At 37.0% G+C, this 15,986-nt stretch overlaps 1 protein-coding gene across 2 annotated transcripts in view; it reads left to right on the top strand.

Annotated features, from left to right (window-relative positions):
* Window positions 1-15,986, top strand: part of slc8a4b (solute carrier family 8 member 4b) — a 129,098-nt gene that overhangs the window by 97,657 nt on the left and 15,455 nt on the right. For both annotated transcript variants that reach the window (XM_044098386.1, XM_044098385.1), the window contains exons 12-13: window positions 12,086-12,192; window positions 15,297-15,421. In XM_044098386.1, coding sequence (XP_043954321.1) covers window positions 12,086-12,192; window positions 15,297-15,421 — 232 coding nt within the window. The remainder of the gene's footprint in view (window positions 1-12,085; window positions 12,193-15,296; window positions 15,422-15,986) is intronic.

Genomic DNA, 15,986 nt, shown 5'->3' with positions numbered 1-15,986 from the left:
CTACATCAATGATGTTTTAAAAGAAATACTGGGTGCAAAATTTTTCATTTCAGGTAAAGTTGAATGCAAGTTGAATTTTGTTTTCTCCTTTCCACCATCCTCACTTGTATCCAAAATTCTTGGAAGACTTCCTCCTAAATTATTCCACTCGCATCGTGCATTGCACCACTACCATTAACAGAGAAATTGCCCCACAGCATGCTGCTGCCACCACTATGCTCTACAGTGTTCAGTTTTCCGAACTAAATGTTCTTCTTGTCGTTGTGGCCAGACATCTTAATTAATGTCTCGTTCTCATATTTAATTTGGTTTATTTGCAGCTGCAAATCTCTGTAAAGTTTAAAATTAAAGTTCCAAGAGACAAAAAAAAAAAATCCTCCAATATCAAACTGCAGCATTTTGTCTTATAGTACTAATGCTAGGTTTTATTTAAAAAACAGCTTTTAAATTATGAAGACATTCAGATGGGAAACTGTTGGATCAATTGCATTAACATTCACACACCAGACAGAACCAGTGTAGCCCGTCCACGTTTAAAAGCTCCCATGATGCCCAGCTTATAAACACACTGTTGACTTCACTGTGAGAGACGGAGGGATCGGAGGAAGATGAATGAGTTTAAACCTCTGCAGGACGACTGAACAGACAGAAAAGTCGGAGGTGGGGAGAGATGGATGGGCTGCTGGGAGAAGAGACAAGCGGGAGAGGGAAGGGCAGGAACAGGAAACTGGAGCAAATACCAGCCGGAGGGCGAGGAGGGAAACGAGGAGATATGGGCCACAGTCGCTTAAACCAACTGGTGGCTCCTCTGGTGGTAACAGAGAGAGATGGGAGAGCAGGATGTTTAACTTTTCACCTTGAGATGTAAACATGAGAGAAGAGTTCAGCAAGTCCTGATTCTGAAAGTCCTTCATGCTCCTGACGTTAACTCACTGTGACCCTTTCATGCGTAGCGGTCAGTGCAGCGGACAGCACTCTAAAACCGATTCCCTGGGTTTCTTAAGGATTTCTATGTTATAAATGCACACAGATCACTGACATGGACACTAGTGCATCATACGATACACTGCCAACTACTGGCCATCTACTGCAAGTGCAAGAAATGTTTTGATAAATCCAATATGGCGGACAGAGGGAAAATCGACTCAGGAATATTCAGTCCCTCCTTCTACTCTTACAAGTAAAAACAAATATTGTGACATCAAGTAACCTTTAAAGACCAATACTACTGATGGATTTTCCAAATAACTTTGTATTTGGAGAAAATTACAACTGATCACCTAAAAAAAAAAAATCCAAGAAAATTGTTATTTAGCTAAATTTTTTCCCACCTTTTTTATGCTAAAACACTTTGGAATCCTGACATAAAGGATCATAATTCATGCATGAAAGAGTTAAAACAGCTACGGTTCAAACTTAACACGTAAGAGACGACAACGATTCCTTCCTCTGTTTCTTCCTTATGCTTCTCTCCTTTGTGTCCTTCTGTACTTCCTTCCCTTCTCATTCTTTTTGTCTTCCTGTTGTCTTTCCTCTTTTTTCTCTACCGTAGCGTTTTCATTCTTCCTTGTGTCCTTCCCTAATCACTTTCTCCTTTCATTATTCCTTCTTTTGCATTCCTCGCATTCTATCCTCCTTTCTAATTCTTACATCCTTCTTTCCTAACATCCTTGTGTCTTTCTTCCTCTTCTTACCCTTCCATAGTTTTTCTGTCCTTCAAATGTGTCCTTTTTTCAAAATGTTCCCATTTCACTGATTCCTTTTTGTGTACTTTCTTCCTCACATCGTTCCTTCCCTTTTCATTTTTTGTCCTTGTTTCCTGTTTTCTTTCCTCATTTCCTTGTGTTCAATCGTTCTTCCTTACTTTTTACCTCGTGTCTTTTCTCTCTTTCTTTTCTAATTACAACCTTGTGCTTTTATTTCCTTTTTCTTGTCATTCCTTCTTTACTTTCTTTGTCTTATTCTGTGGTTTCTTGCGTTCTTCCTTCCCTTGCCATTTTTCTATCTTTGCTTTCTACTTTCTTCTTTGAGTCCTAACTTCCTTTCTCACTGTTTTGTCTTTTCTCTCTTTCTGTATTTGTGTCCTTTCTTTCCCGATTTCCTTGTTGTCTATTTTTTCCTTTCATTTATTCAGATTGCCTGTTTTCTCTCATCCTTCCTTGTTTACTTTTTTCTTCTGTCGTTTTGTTTTCTCCTTTCCACCATCCTAACTTGTATCCATCTTTAATATTTTTTTCTTACCTCTGTCCTTCCTTGCATTCTTCTATCCTGTCCGTGTTTGTCTTTTAAAGATTCCCTTTTTAAAAATTGTCCATTTATAAATACCTGCTGTAAATTAAAAGCCTGTTTGTGTCTTTAAACGGTTAAAAACGAGGGAGACATTTTGAATGTGTCTGAACGCTGGATGTTTGGTTTCTGCTTTAAACTGAAGCATCATGGGTTGAAACATGAAAACAAACTGATAAATTAATCATACTGTGAGGCGCTGAGGGAACCGTAAGAAGATAAACAACATCTGAGTCGCTCGGTGTCTGAAGTCGCCCAGTTGAAGCTCCTTTAGCCTCTGTGCTGACAGCTAGCTAGCGCTCTATTCAGCTACATCATAAATTCACAATGAGCATTAAAACAAACATGAGAACAAACAAGAAGACAGAATGAATGGAAAGCACAGGATGTTCCTATTGATCGTTTGTTTCTTTATACTTAGCTGCTCTGTAATATTAGCTTATTTAAGAAGAAATATTTTCTCCTGGTTTATTCTTGTTCAAGGTTTTGGTCATTTTCCCCCAGTGATTCTCTGATTTGGTCAGTAATTGAAACTTTCTGTGACTTCAGGGAAGTAAACCGTTTACAAAAAAAGAAAACAAAATCAGACTTCAGCAAATAAATCTGGATTGAGTTTCCAGACCTGCAGTGTGAACGTCGCCTGAGAGAGAAAAGATGTTTTGAACTTCCTTCTCTCTGCTCTGAACCCATAAAGTTTCAACTCCTGTGGGATTCGGGGTCATAGGTTAGGCATGATTTGAGATTTTAAGATGCTAATTAGCCGCTCCCAGGTGCAAAAACAGCACACTGTTGCCACGGTTACGCATTGTAATAGTCTGAAAGTAAAAAAAAGCAACAACAGAAATCCTTCCAGCTGCAGAGCCAGAAGGAATAGTTGTCCAAATATGTAATAATTCAACCCAAAACAGAACAAACCAGAACCAACACAACAGGACAACGGACCACCAATTAAAAACTATTTAGGTGGTTCAAACACAGCCCTGATTCCTCAAACTGGACCTTTCACGCAAAAACCAAAACAAATAAATCAATGATCCCGTTTCTCTTTAATGATCGCTGATGCTGGACTCGTTTCCTCAAGTGTCAGTTCACAAACACCGGAGAGAAAAACAAGACGTGGGAGGATGCAACGTTTTCAATTAGGACGCGGATCCACACAGACGAGCAGCGCTTCCTTTTATTCTCTCCTGACGAAAACCATAATCACATCAGAGGAATATATCCTCCAAAACTGGAGCAGAAACAACATCTGCGGATCGCTTCCCTCTGCGTCACCCCTGTGAACGGCCGCATGTCATGTTTTCCTGCTCGGCGGCTGAACATCGCCGGCCTCGTTCGTGCGGATGAAGCTGATTGGATGTGATGTGCAGAGGAGGGAGAGGTGGAGAGAGAGAAGGAGCCGTGAGGGCGGATGATGATCAGGAGAGAAATGAAAGCGTATTAGCGTGCGTCGCCTCGTTCGGCCGTCGCTTCATGACCGCATGGTTGATATCTGCTCCACTTCCTCTCTGCTGTAAACTTCATACTCTCAGGATTTCTAATCACTCAGACTTGTTCCTGCCTAAATCACAGCCTCCGTCCTTCACCGCTTCCCTTCTTCTGTTTTAATATATTTTTCATACAGCATCTCTCCGCGTTCTCCATAATTTAATTCTGTCGCAATAAATCAATTAATCCCATGTTAAATTAAAACAAGCTCAATAATTTCCATTTGCTTGATTTATTATTTCTCTTTATACAAAAAACCGGATGATAAAAGTCTGGTGGTTTGGTCTCTACTAGCTCCTTCAATTTTCACTTTATTTGTTTGTTTTATTTATTTAAAATGTCTTCCAGTTCTGGTGTTAAACCAGAAGTTAAAGTTTATTGATCTTTGAAAATGTTTTCTTGCATTTTTATGTTGTTATTATATTCCTTGAAAAAGAGCTCAAAACAACGATATTATCGCTTATCGTGATAACTTCTGGGACAGTTTATCGTCCAGAAGACTTTATTATTGTGACCGAACTCGTCATCACGTTTATTATTCTCTCACCTTTTTCTTTGATTTGTTTTCCTAGAACAGCAGAAAAGTAACTAATTAGGATTACAGTACATAAAATATATTTGTTTTTCTTTAAGTTTGTTTCTGCTGGTTTTACTTGGTAATAACTGGATCCAAATGTAAACACACAGATTTCCTCTCTCGCCTTTTCTAAGCCTCCATGTCCACGTCTTTTATCCGTCTCTCTTTCTCGCCCTCAAATTGTCTCCGTTAAACTATCCGTCTCTGTTTTCCCATCCACATCTGAGGTGTAGTAACTTTATTACTCGGCACAGCTGGAGACGACTCATCAGGAGTTCGCATGTGGGTGACAAACTGTGTGAGATATACAGCTCCGAGTTATGAATCCGTGATATCATTAGGAGAGGGAATATCTCCCCCTTTAAGAGCGTTTTATCTCTCTCACGCTCTGCTGGCTTCCCTCCAGAGGTTTTGTTTGTGCTGCTTTCAATCAGAGAAGAGGATCAGCAGAAAGATGGCTGCTGCCGCAAAAGCCTGGTCGCACATTCAGAGCCCCACAGCCTCGACGAAAAACCCCCTCCACATTATTAAAAGAAAACAGTTGTTCTTTTTGAGGCTGAAATATATGTATTAGAAGACGGAGGATTTTTTTTTTATTTTTTTTTTGTCAAAAACTTCAAATTTTCTTGAAATTAAAAATAAATAAATAAATTTGAGCCTGGAAAGTCACAAAATTGATAGAAAAAAATCAGAAAGGCAATTTCTTAGTTCCTTCAAACTAAGAAGCTAGTTTTAAGGAACAAAAAATTTTGACTGACTTTTTGGTACATTTAGTTGAAGATTTACCCCAAAAACACCTCAAATTCTGAGATTAACCTCAGAAACTTTCCGGAAAGTAAACTTGGAAACTTGGAAAGCTCTGACTTTCAAAAGAAAGACATTTTAGACATTTAAAATCCAGAAAATTTCCAAAAGTCAAAAAAGATTTTTTGTCAAGTCAATGTTTTTTTCTAGAATATTTATCTCAAATTTTCAGAACCTTCTTCTAGTAAATTTTTTACTTTTTGAGCTACAGTATTTCCTTTTTTCTAGAAGATTCCTGAGATTCATCTAGATTCATCACTTTAATTGCATCTTTCTGATTTTACTGCGCTTCTGGTTGTTTGCGAATGGCCATGTAAGCCTTCCCAGATTGATAGAAAGTAACAATTGAGCCTCTTAGGGCAGGAATATGAAATATATTGTTACTTTGGGTCACTTCAAGATCAGGAATGTCCTGAAAGGGCCAAATGTGTTAATAAAACTACCCAAAAACAAAATATGAGTAACAGAAAACGGTAACAGTGAATACAAACGTCTTGAAATTAAATAGCATTAAGCATCTCTTCACCTTGATCTAATATGGAAAAATACAAGTAAAACTGCTGGTTTGATTGATAAAACAGTATTTAAGCACACAACAGGTTCTATTTCCAGAGACTAGAGGGCCACATAAATACTTCTAGGGGACCGGTTTTGGCCCGCGGGCCGTGAATTTGACACGTGTGTCTTAGGTCATTATTGACGTCTTTCCATCCGGGCAGTTTCATTAAATCTCTGTAATCTCCAAACCCAAAAAGCTCCTACATTTGCACCTTGCTGATACTTTCCCATTCAAATACTGTTACATACGCTTAGTTTTCTAAGATATTTTACTCTTTTTGGCTATATTTAGGTTATTTTTACCTTTATAATGACAATAATTTTTATTATGTCCTGGGAGAGAAAAACCTTGAGTCTTTAAAAAGGTTGTATTTTCTTTTTACCACGACTGCAGCGTATTACTTGCTGTCTTTGTTCCAGTTTTGCTGATCAATTTTTCCACTTCCCATCTCTTCATTATTCACTTTATTAAGGCAGTAAACCAGACGTGCTGCATTGTTTTTGAGGTATTGCTCTTAAATCTTTTTTACAGCCCAGGTTTTCACCAGAAGAAGAATAAAGCAGGCACATAAATCAGCCTTTACTCAAGGAAATTACTGGCTGGTTTTAGCAGCTCCCATAGAGGCCTTGTCTGAAAACGCTGTTTCTTATTAACATTTAAAACAATGTGTCTGATGTTGCAAATCAAAACGTAGAACTGAACCCCGAGGAGGCTGGGAAGGAAAGAGATTAAAGATAAAGACGTAAGGAGAGGTTTCGTCCATTAGGTAATGCAATGAGGTCCCAACTTAATCAAATCAGGCTGTCGCTCAGTCATTCGCTTACCAACAAACTTTAGAGCAACAATACAACTACAAGGACAACTTCTCCATTGCACTAGATTAAAAATCCTGTCCGAAGCAGTTAGCGAGCAAAACCTTCCTTTGCTCTGGGTTTTTAGTTCTATTTTTGGCAGCAGCAGCGGTGTGTTCACCGAACCTGGCGGAGTATGTCGGTGCGTCTGTGTTTGGTGTCAGACCGTTGACAGTCCGAGGCGTTGAGCCTGACAAAAAAAAACTTTCCAGGGAGCAGATGTCAAAAAGTAACAAGGCAGAAACACGAGGAAGATGAGACGGCGAGAGAGGCGAAGGTAAAGGTTGGAGAGCAGTGAGGTTTCTGAGAAATTATTAATGACGAGTTGCTACACTGAGTGTTATGATGCCCTATATTCACCAAATCGACTTAAAGGCAGCTAACGCTACACGGCAGAGGCGCTCCTACTGAGGTCAAAGTGCAACGTTTTAAAAACATTTTGTTTTTTTACGCAAGATTAGTTTGGATAAACAAGTGTTTATCCAAAACGCTGAAAAATACATAAATACTTAAGGAAATTTAAAAATGTTACTGGGTAGTTATGTGTTATAGAAAGACATGATTCTAGGAAAGGCCAACAACATTTCTGGTACTTCATCCTAATTTAAGTTTCCCAAATTTCTGGACCTTTTATTCCTGATTAGTGACTTTATTTGCTGAAGTTGTTAGAATGTAAACCAGTAAAGATGGCAGTGGTTACAGCAGGGCCGTCCAAAAAAACCCCCAACCTGAAGTCAATCTATTGAAGTAGCCCAATTTAACCAATTAATCCTTAATTTAATTAGTTAATTTCCACAATTGATTAATCACAGTTAATTGTTTCATCACTAAAACCAAATCTTTTGAGCCAAAACTGTGCAGAATATGCACTTAGTGGCCACTTTATTACTGCCTCTTGTCATTTCTTATTGCCTTAAAAACGTCGGTATCGCTTCATAAAATGGATTCAAAAAGGCGTTGAAAACAGTCTGGTGTTGCTCCGTAGTGCCAGCTGCACCTCCATGATGTACTGTATCGCTAAAAACGAACTGGAGCAGAACCTTTCTGGTACAATTTAAACAAACGACCTGACAGCTCTGGCAGCCAATAGACTGGAGAAAGAAAAAGAGACTTTGGCTTCATCAGCAGTGGTGGGAAGCTTCGAGTTTTCTGTGTGGAGAGGAAAAGATCATCTCTTAAAGTGACCAAGAAGGGATTCTTGCTGATTCTGCATCATTTGATTGTAAAATAAATAATTTATTTTAGGAATAAATCTGGAAGACATTAATGAATCTTCTTAACCTTGCAGTAGACCAAAGTTTTTGATGCTAAACTGTTATTTAGATACTTAATTAGACGATGCATCAAATGTATTTTTAGAGAATATTTCAGTAAAGTTTCTCTGCTCAAATGCCTCTGATGTTTTGCCTCTCTAGGTCTGAGATCAACCATAATCCTCAGTGGTGATAGTGAGGAGATAATCTGCTAAATCCCTCAAATCCTAAATTCTGAATAATTCCTGGAAGCGCTACGAGTGATCGACATATTATTTTCCAACGCCTCATTAAAAGTGGGAGAAAATGGGACACACTGACCAATTAGTTCAGGAACCCGTAAGTCATCTGTACTTTAATATTAACACAACCTGCTCTGCTGCTAAAGGCTTTAGCACCGTTTACGTTGCACATGTATCATTAACAGCGTATAACATGCATACAAGTGTGTATTTATTTCTGCAAAGTAAAGAGCAGAGAAGTGGGAACAGACGTAAACAAGCATTTTCTGCATATATATTTGAGTGTTTTGTATGCAGTTTGCCCCGCTGGGTGAATAATGTTTGTAATTGTCCAGGTGTTGAGTGGGAGCCGTGTTTTCATGCTTACCTGCTTGTGTGCTGTAAGATGAACTGTTTGTATGTAGATGTTCAGGTCACCGTGCAGCGGCGGCTGCCTGCTCATATAAACACGAGAATGAAGTAAATACAGGGAAGTTTGTGCATTCGTGCCGTTATATAATTTGTTTTGCTGTATCTGCAGTCACTGTGTTGTATTGAGGACAAGCTTGGGTGTTGGGCCACTTGGGGTAAAATAAGGACATTCTGGTCTGGTTCTTCCTTCTACAGAGTCGCTTTATAAGGATGGATTTGATGAGTTTGGAGATTTTGTAACAGATATCGCTCAGATTAAAGCTCCAATCAATGAATTATGAAGTGAATGTCCTCAGAAAAACTTTGTTTGTTTGTTTGTCCCCCTGAATGAGCTCAGTGTGTACCGAGTCGTAACGCTCGTATCTCAGCAGAAACGCCGCGTTAGTCATGCTTGTCTTCAGGCATCTTTGTTCACTTCCTGTCTCTTATTCTCCTCTCCCTCAGTATCTGCTTTACATTTTACTAAAAACGCTATTTAAAAAATTAATAATAATAAAGTTTTTATCTGTCCCATTTTCTTTAAATCATACTTCTGGATAATTGCTGATAAATCTTCATTAGTTTGTATTCTAGACACATTTCCGTAGCAGAGGAAAAAATATTGGAAACAGGAACAGCATAAAATCAAAAATGCACAATAACTTATAATTAAGTATTTTTGAGTTTCCTAAAAAGTATCATTTAAGTTTGATATATTGATTATTATTGTTTTTATTATTATTAATTATTATTATTATTATGCATTGCATCCAATTAATGCAATAAAATCAACTTTTGATCAAATTTCTTCAACAGCAGCATAACCTACCAAGGAAATTAAACTAAAGCAAAAGCTTTGAAATTATGAATTTTAGAAATACCTGGTTTATCAGTTAAATCACATTCAATAAATACAACTCTTTTCCCCCCCAATGTTGGATTAATATGTCCCTAAACTCAAAGAAATTTCTGATCAAATTAAACCTGTTATTTACTTTTAGCTCTAGTGAAAACATGTAAAGCTGAGATAATTAAATGTATCAGTTTTTATAGAAGTCATCTTATTTAATTTATAAAAGATTTCAAGATGATTTCAACCTCCACTCACTTTAGTAGCTCATGCTAACCAGCTAATTAAGCTAGCAAGAAACTAGAGTCAAAACGTTGATTAGCACAAAAAAGGCCACAGGTTTATCATAAAATGTATTTATTGTTGTTGAAATATATGATTTTGTTTACAAAGAAAGGCTAGTGGTTCTTTGTAATGAATGTGGAATAATGCTGTTTGCTAGCTGAAGCTAACAGCCATATTAAGCTAGCATTAGCTTAATGTCAAAACTAATTAATGACAGCTTTTTAGCTACATGCTTTATTTCAGAAATGGTATTTTTATCATTCAAATAACATTTAATGATTAGTACAACACTGATGTGTTTAATGTTGAGTTATTGTGTCAATCTTTGTAAACAATAAAAGTAATTCTTGGAGAGCGAGTAAACTGTGGGAGTTTTTGCAGCAGAAGAATTGAGCCACAAAACATCCAGAGATTTCCAAACAAAGACCAGGTTTAACAAATTTTAATACATTTGGACTTTAAGAATCATGGGAAAAGAATGAGAGTTGGTAGTTGTTCGACCTCCAGAAAGACTTCAGAAAGATTTACAGCAGCCAGTCGGTGTTCCTCGTGTTTCTTACTTTATATCCACCTTTCAGAAACGCCATAAACCAATTTTTAAGTTTTGCACCAAGTTTTCTCCCCAGACTCAATCACTTTAATCCTTTTCAAACTGCAACAAAATTTATCACAGGAAGCTGTAAACAAAAACAAACTAGTCCGATACTAATCTGATTACATCCAGTCAATTCTGAATACAAAAGTAAAAACTCTGATTCCATAATTTTTAAATTGACATTTAGTAAAAGCTGTTTCTCCAGTGAAGTCAATAAGGGGATTTCATTAAATATTCATTTTGATTCTTCCTTCAGACTTATTTTTCTTCCTGTCCACAGAAGAATAAAATTACAGTCACTCAATATTAATTGAAAAACAACAAAATATTGTGTGTAGAAACTTTTATATCAAACTTTTGCTAAGCACTGATGTTTTTCCATACAAAATGTCCTACTCATCACATTGTATGATGAGGTATTAGTGTTTATTTTTGTTATGATTCATAATTACAGCTAATTAAAAAAACAATTCTGGTTCTGAGAGAGTTAGAAAGTTACATGACAAATTAAGGGATTCGTAAAACAAACCAATATGCAGTAATTTTTTTTACAGGTTTTTTCACTAAAGAAATCTCTGGTTAAATTTTATTTTACCTTTTGTTAAAGCTCTGTTATAAAAAGTGAAATGCTTATGAAAGAAGCCACATTATGTTGGTAATAATTTTACCCTCTTTACTAATTAAAACTCTCCAAATGCATCCATGGGTCAAATTTGCATCATTTTTTTAATTGCAGTTGGAGGCCGGAAAAAAATTAGTCCGAAGGCCACAAATGACCCCCAGGCCACAGTTTGGACACCCCTTTTTTTCCAACAACAATGAGATATTTCTAGTCTTTTACTTAAAGTATTCAGAAGTTTCCCAGCTTCGTTGAGATAGTTTTTCACCCTTTCCCTCTCAACCAAAGCCTATTTAGAGCTTTAGAGTGAAGATATCAGGAAACTGTCTGGTGGAGGGAAACAGACAGAAATTACCCTGCAAGCTCTACAAAGTGAAAAAAGATGTCAAATATATTTTGGGTTATGAATTGTAACAACTCTTAAATTATTTTCTACTCAGATACAAGAGTCCCTTTCCTGTGAGCACAAAGATTTTGGACAAGCCTGTAGCAAAACATTGATTAATTGCATGATGAAATAAAATGGGCTTAATAATTTCCCTTTTTATTGTTAATAATTTTGAAGAGCTATTTTGTTTATAGGAACATCATAATCCATTTTATTTATGGTGTCGGTTGTGTGTGGGTTTTTATTTGTCTCAAAACACAACATTATAATGTATCACAATAATTTCTGGAACAATTTATTGTCCAGCAAATTTTTTTTACTGTGACAGGTTTAGTTGTGGCTTTTTCACTTTGTTGGTCCTTCAGAGCCACCGTAAAAACCAAACATTTAGGGTTTTACTCGTCCATATTTCAGTATCGAACCCATACTGGGATATTGTTGCCGCTGTGGTTGGAGCTACTTTTTTGCTCATCTTCACAGCTCTCTCTTTTTTTTCCACTTTACTCGTTAAGATTCCTGCACACGTTTTTCCCAAAGTTCTTTGCGCTGCATTTTAGTCTTGGCCTCAGGGCGACTCTAATTGAAAGAACATCACAATGGCTGCTGAGCTGAGCATCGCCATGCACTGCAGCTTCAGAAAATAATCTTTCAGGACCCGGGAGTCAGATATTACCATATTCACTACACAGTATCGAACCGTCAACATGAACCTGAGCCTTCAGTCTTTTTTGCAAAGCAACCTTAGAGCTGCTGAACCAGAGACAATTAGATTATATTCTTAATTATTACTTAAAGTTGTGTGATCTGAAGAGACCTCTGGCTGCTTTTTAACTTCTTCTAACATGCTTCTAATTAACATACATTCACTGATCGTCCTTTTCTATCCTCTCATTAACAGGAAGGTCATTGAGGTGAAAATTATTGACGATGAAGAGTATGAGAAGAACAAAACCTTCACCATTGAGCTTGGAGAGCCGGTTCTGCTGGAGATAGGACAGAAACATGGTGGGTCTGCTTCTCCGTCTACTTTATACTGAAATAATAAAAGTGTTTTAAGCATAGAGCGAATTTATCACGTAGAAACCCAGTCCTACCTTTATCGATTATCTGATTAATTTTGGAAACTTTGTGTTTTAAAGCACGGCAGAGATTGCTTGGACAAGATTTAACAACATTTTTAAATAGAGAAGGGAATTCACAAACCAATGCAATCTCCTCTGATCATTATTATTATTATTATTATTATTATTATTATTATTATTATCATTATTATTTTTGAAGTCATTTTAGTGTCCATTTGTGTTTTTTCCTGCACTGAATTGACAAAGCAGAAATCACTAAATACACACAGTTTTAATTTGTGAAAGACAGAAAATAAATATTTTTCACTTTAATTGATTCATCTACAGATGAACAAGTTAAAAATATGTTAGATGTGTTCCTATGAACCTTTATTATTTTCAAAGGTTGTAATTTCAAAATTTGAAAATACAACCACTAGCAAGTATTAAACATACTTTTCAGTAAGCCTGTATTTCTGTAATCATTTTTCTTTTTTCATTTAGTCTGAACTAAATCCAGGTTAAATGATTCATTTAAATGCACAATGCATCATCGTAGATCTGCCGTCTAGTTTATGTTACGTTTACCCACATTCAGCTAATTGCTCCCCAGATGTTTTCACAAAGGGCCAGAAAACTTCTTCCATTTGGTGCATTATTAATCCTCCAGACTTGATTGTGAAAAAAAGGCTGCTTCGTAAAATGTAGTTTTATTTACCTTGTAAGAGTTTATTACTGTAATATCGCTGTCAAAAATCTGTCTACAATCAGCTCTCATAAAACATGTTTTTGTCCATAAAACATCAGTTTAAGCTAATGTTACACATGCTGTAGACGGAGGGAAGTTAAATTACCGATATAAAAATTGTCATTCATTTGGCTCAGACACAAGAAAAGTTGATGTTAATTATTGTGGGTAAAAAAGGATTTAACTAATCGACGTGTTTAATCACAATCAGCAGAAATTTTTAACTGACAGAGGGGATGTAGAAATTGCAAATGATAATCATAAAAACATTTTATTACCAGAGAAACTATATGCTGAACACACAAACCCAAGATGCTCACTTCATCATATTTCTATGTTCCCTGTAAGAATCACACATTCATTTAATATATTAATGCTAGAAAGGTGTTTTTTGCTTCTGTTGGTCCAAACAGAACATTGTTAAAGTTTTATTTAGTTAATCTGCTTTGAGAAACAATAAGAAGCTAGATTATAACAGATTATTTTTATACAAGATTATTTTTTTAATTTTCTGGCTCTAAAATGAGGGGAAATTTACTTTTTATGTTCTACACTTGTCACCATTATATCTTTAAAATATTACCAGATGAGTTTTACACGTAGCATCAAGGAAAATGAAGCACACCACAGTGTGACCATGGTGGTGGAGTCTTCCTCTTGTGGATTACAGGCTCACAGTCAAGATGTTGGACAAGAAGGAGCAACAGCCCAGGGCGTGTTTCATTACAGGGGAATATAATTAGGTTTACAACACGTTTAAAGAACACGCAGCCTGACATTTAAACACGCCACACGCTTACTGTAACACATGCTCCGCTTTTCAATTAGAGCAGGAAGACACAGATAGCAGCTCCAGCAGCGATTGTGCAGCCTGAGTGAGGAAACGGGCGTTGTGAAGGAGCCCAGCGGCTAACGATGCGACAGGTGGTAACGAGGTGATAGGAAGGTTGGAGAATGCTGAAAGTGCGCGTCCGTTTGTTTCTGCAGTGAAAAGCCTTCCTGAACAGCCTGGGTTCCCCATGAGGGATATGACAGCCGATAATGAAACTCATCTTCCCTCTGCAGACTTCATGCTTTTCAGTGATAATTCCCACTGCAGCGAATAAATTAAGGATGGTGAAAAGACTGAATAATACATGAAACGTCTTCAGCTGCTGCGTAAAATCGGACAAATCGCAAGAATATTTGACAAGATAGCAAAGCAGAGCTTGACAGTTTAATGCCAATCAGTAGCTTGACTAACTTGCTGGGTTTTGGAAATAGTTTCTCAGTTATTTAGAATATTTTTGCCCAGAGAAAGATAACTTGTGTTATCATGAGGTTTTCATGATTTAGGACAGGGATTCCCACACAGCATCAACTTCTGGTCAAAGAAAAACACCTTTTCTTTGCCTCATACTGTCTGATTTTAGTTTCCTGTGAATTTTTAAAGGTTTTTTTTGCAGCAGTGTCCTCCACAGCAGGGCTACTGCTGTTCCTTCGGTCGTTTTCTTGTAAAAAACTTGTATGAATGGCAGAGTTTTATTTTATCGATATTATAAATGTGAAGTTTGTCAAAATTTGTTTATTCTTTGAATGTATCTTTAGTCAACAAGTTGTTTCTCCAGACATTTATTGGTGTTTTAAGTTCAGTTACGCTGCTCTTGACAGTTGGTGGTTACCATAGCAACCAGTAACTGACTGCTCCGCCCCCTTTTTTCTGTTGCCGTCGGTAACTGTGGGGCAGAAGCTTCTGGACTGAAGTTGTCCACCAACTTGATTTCCTCTGTTAGAATAAATACAGTAAAACTGAATATGTCTGTCGCGAAGCAGTCAACCTGAGACGAACAGAGACGGGTTACATCCGTATAAAAAAAAGACATCAAGTCAAAAAACGGTCAACGTCTAAGAAAAGAGAGACAACACAATGTGCCAAAACAACATTAGTCCATACATGATAGGAAGAGTTCCAGCACTGTATTTACTACCAACATCTGTAACATATTTGGATTAATAAAAATATAAATCAGTCAATTATCTCCAAAAATCAGATGTGAATCCATCTACCTTTTCCTGCATTAAAAAGAGAAATTGTTGCATCTTCCATTTCATGCTAGCTAGTGATGCTAGCTTGAGGAACAGCATATTCATAAATTTGACTCCCAATCAGAGAGATGAGCATGGCAAATAAACTATTTTAACTTATATCTTATCATTAAGGCTGAAGAACATTACATTTTATAATAATCTAATTTTAAAAATTATGTTCTGAATCAGAACATGTTGACTATTGCTGACCTATGACCCCTCTGTTCACCCAGGTGACTCCAATGAGAACAAGCCGCTGGTGGGAGCGGAGGAGGAAGAGGTGGCCAAGATGGGCTGCCCCAGTCTGGGTGAGCACACACAAGTGGAGGTGATCATCGAGGAGTCCTACGAGTTTAAGGTGAGTGTGCTCTGGGATTAACCTTTACCGCCCCAATAATCAGGACAGTGTAAAGGTATTCATACTGCTTTGACTTAATGTGACATTACAAAGTCCTGCAAAATGGTGAAGTGGAAGAGTAGCGTGCATTTGGATTCAACGTTTACTCTGATGTCCTTAATAAAATCCTGTGTAACCCTTCAGAAGTCACCCAGTTTGACCTCAGAATGAATCCAGCTGTTCTGGGAAAACTTCAGCGATTTGTCAGAATATTAGAGAACAAGGAAGAGCAACATTTATATTGTTTAACATAAAACAGCATGTCAATATTTTAACATCTGTTCGGTCCATTATTTGATCATTTAAACCGCTAAACTGTCAAGACCATTCAGATTAGGGCTGAAATGATTAATCGGATTACCGTATTGTCCGCATTATAATTTAATATAATTTAATAATATAATAACTGTTAAGGAATGGCGAATTTTTGATATTTTTTCTTATATAAATGAACTGAAACAAAACAGTCATAAGTCAAAGAACAGTACCTATTTCTCGACGCCGCTCCTGACTACGGTAGCCGTAA

Source organism: Gambusia affinis, linkage group LG18 (genome assembly GCF_019740435.1).
Source record: "Gambusia affinis linkage group LG18, SWU_Gaff_1.0, whole genome shotgun sequence".
Taxonomy (NCBI): domain Eukaryota; kingdom Metazoa; phylum Chordata; class Actinopteri; order Cyprinodontiformes; family Poeciliidae; genus Gambusia; species Gambusia affinis.
Note: the sequence above shows the minus strand (reverse complement) of the source record. Positions and strands in the feature narration are given on the sequence as shown.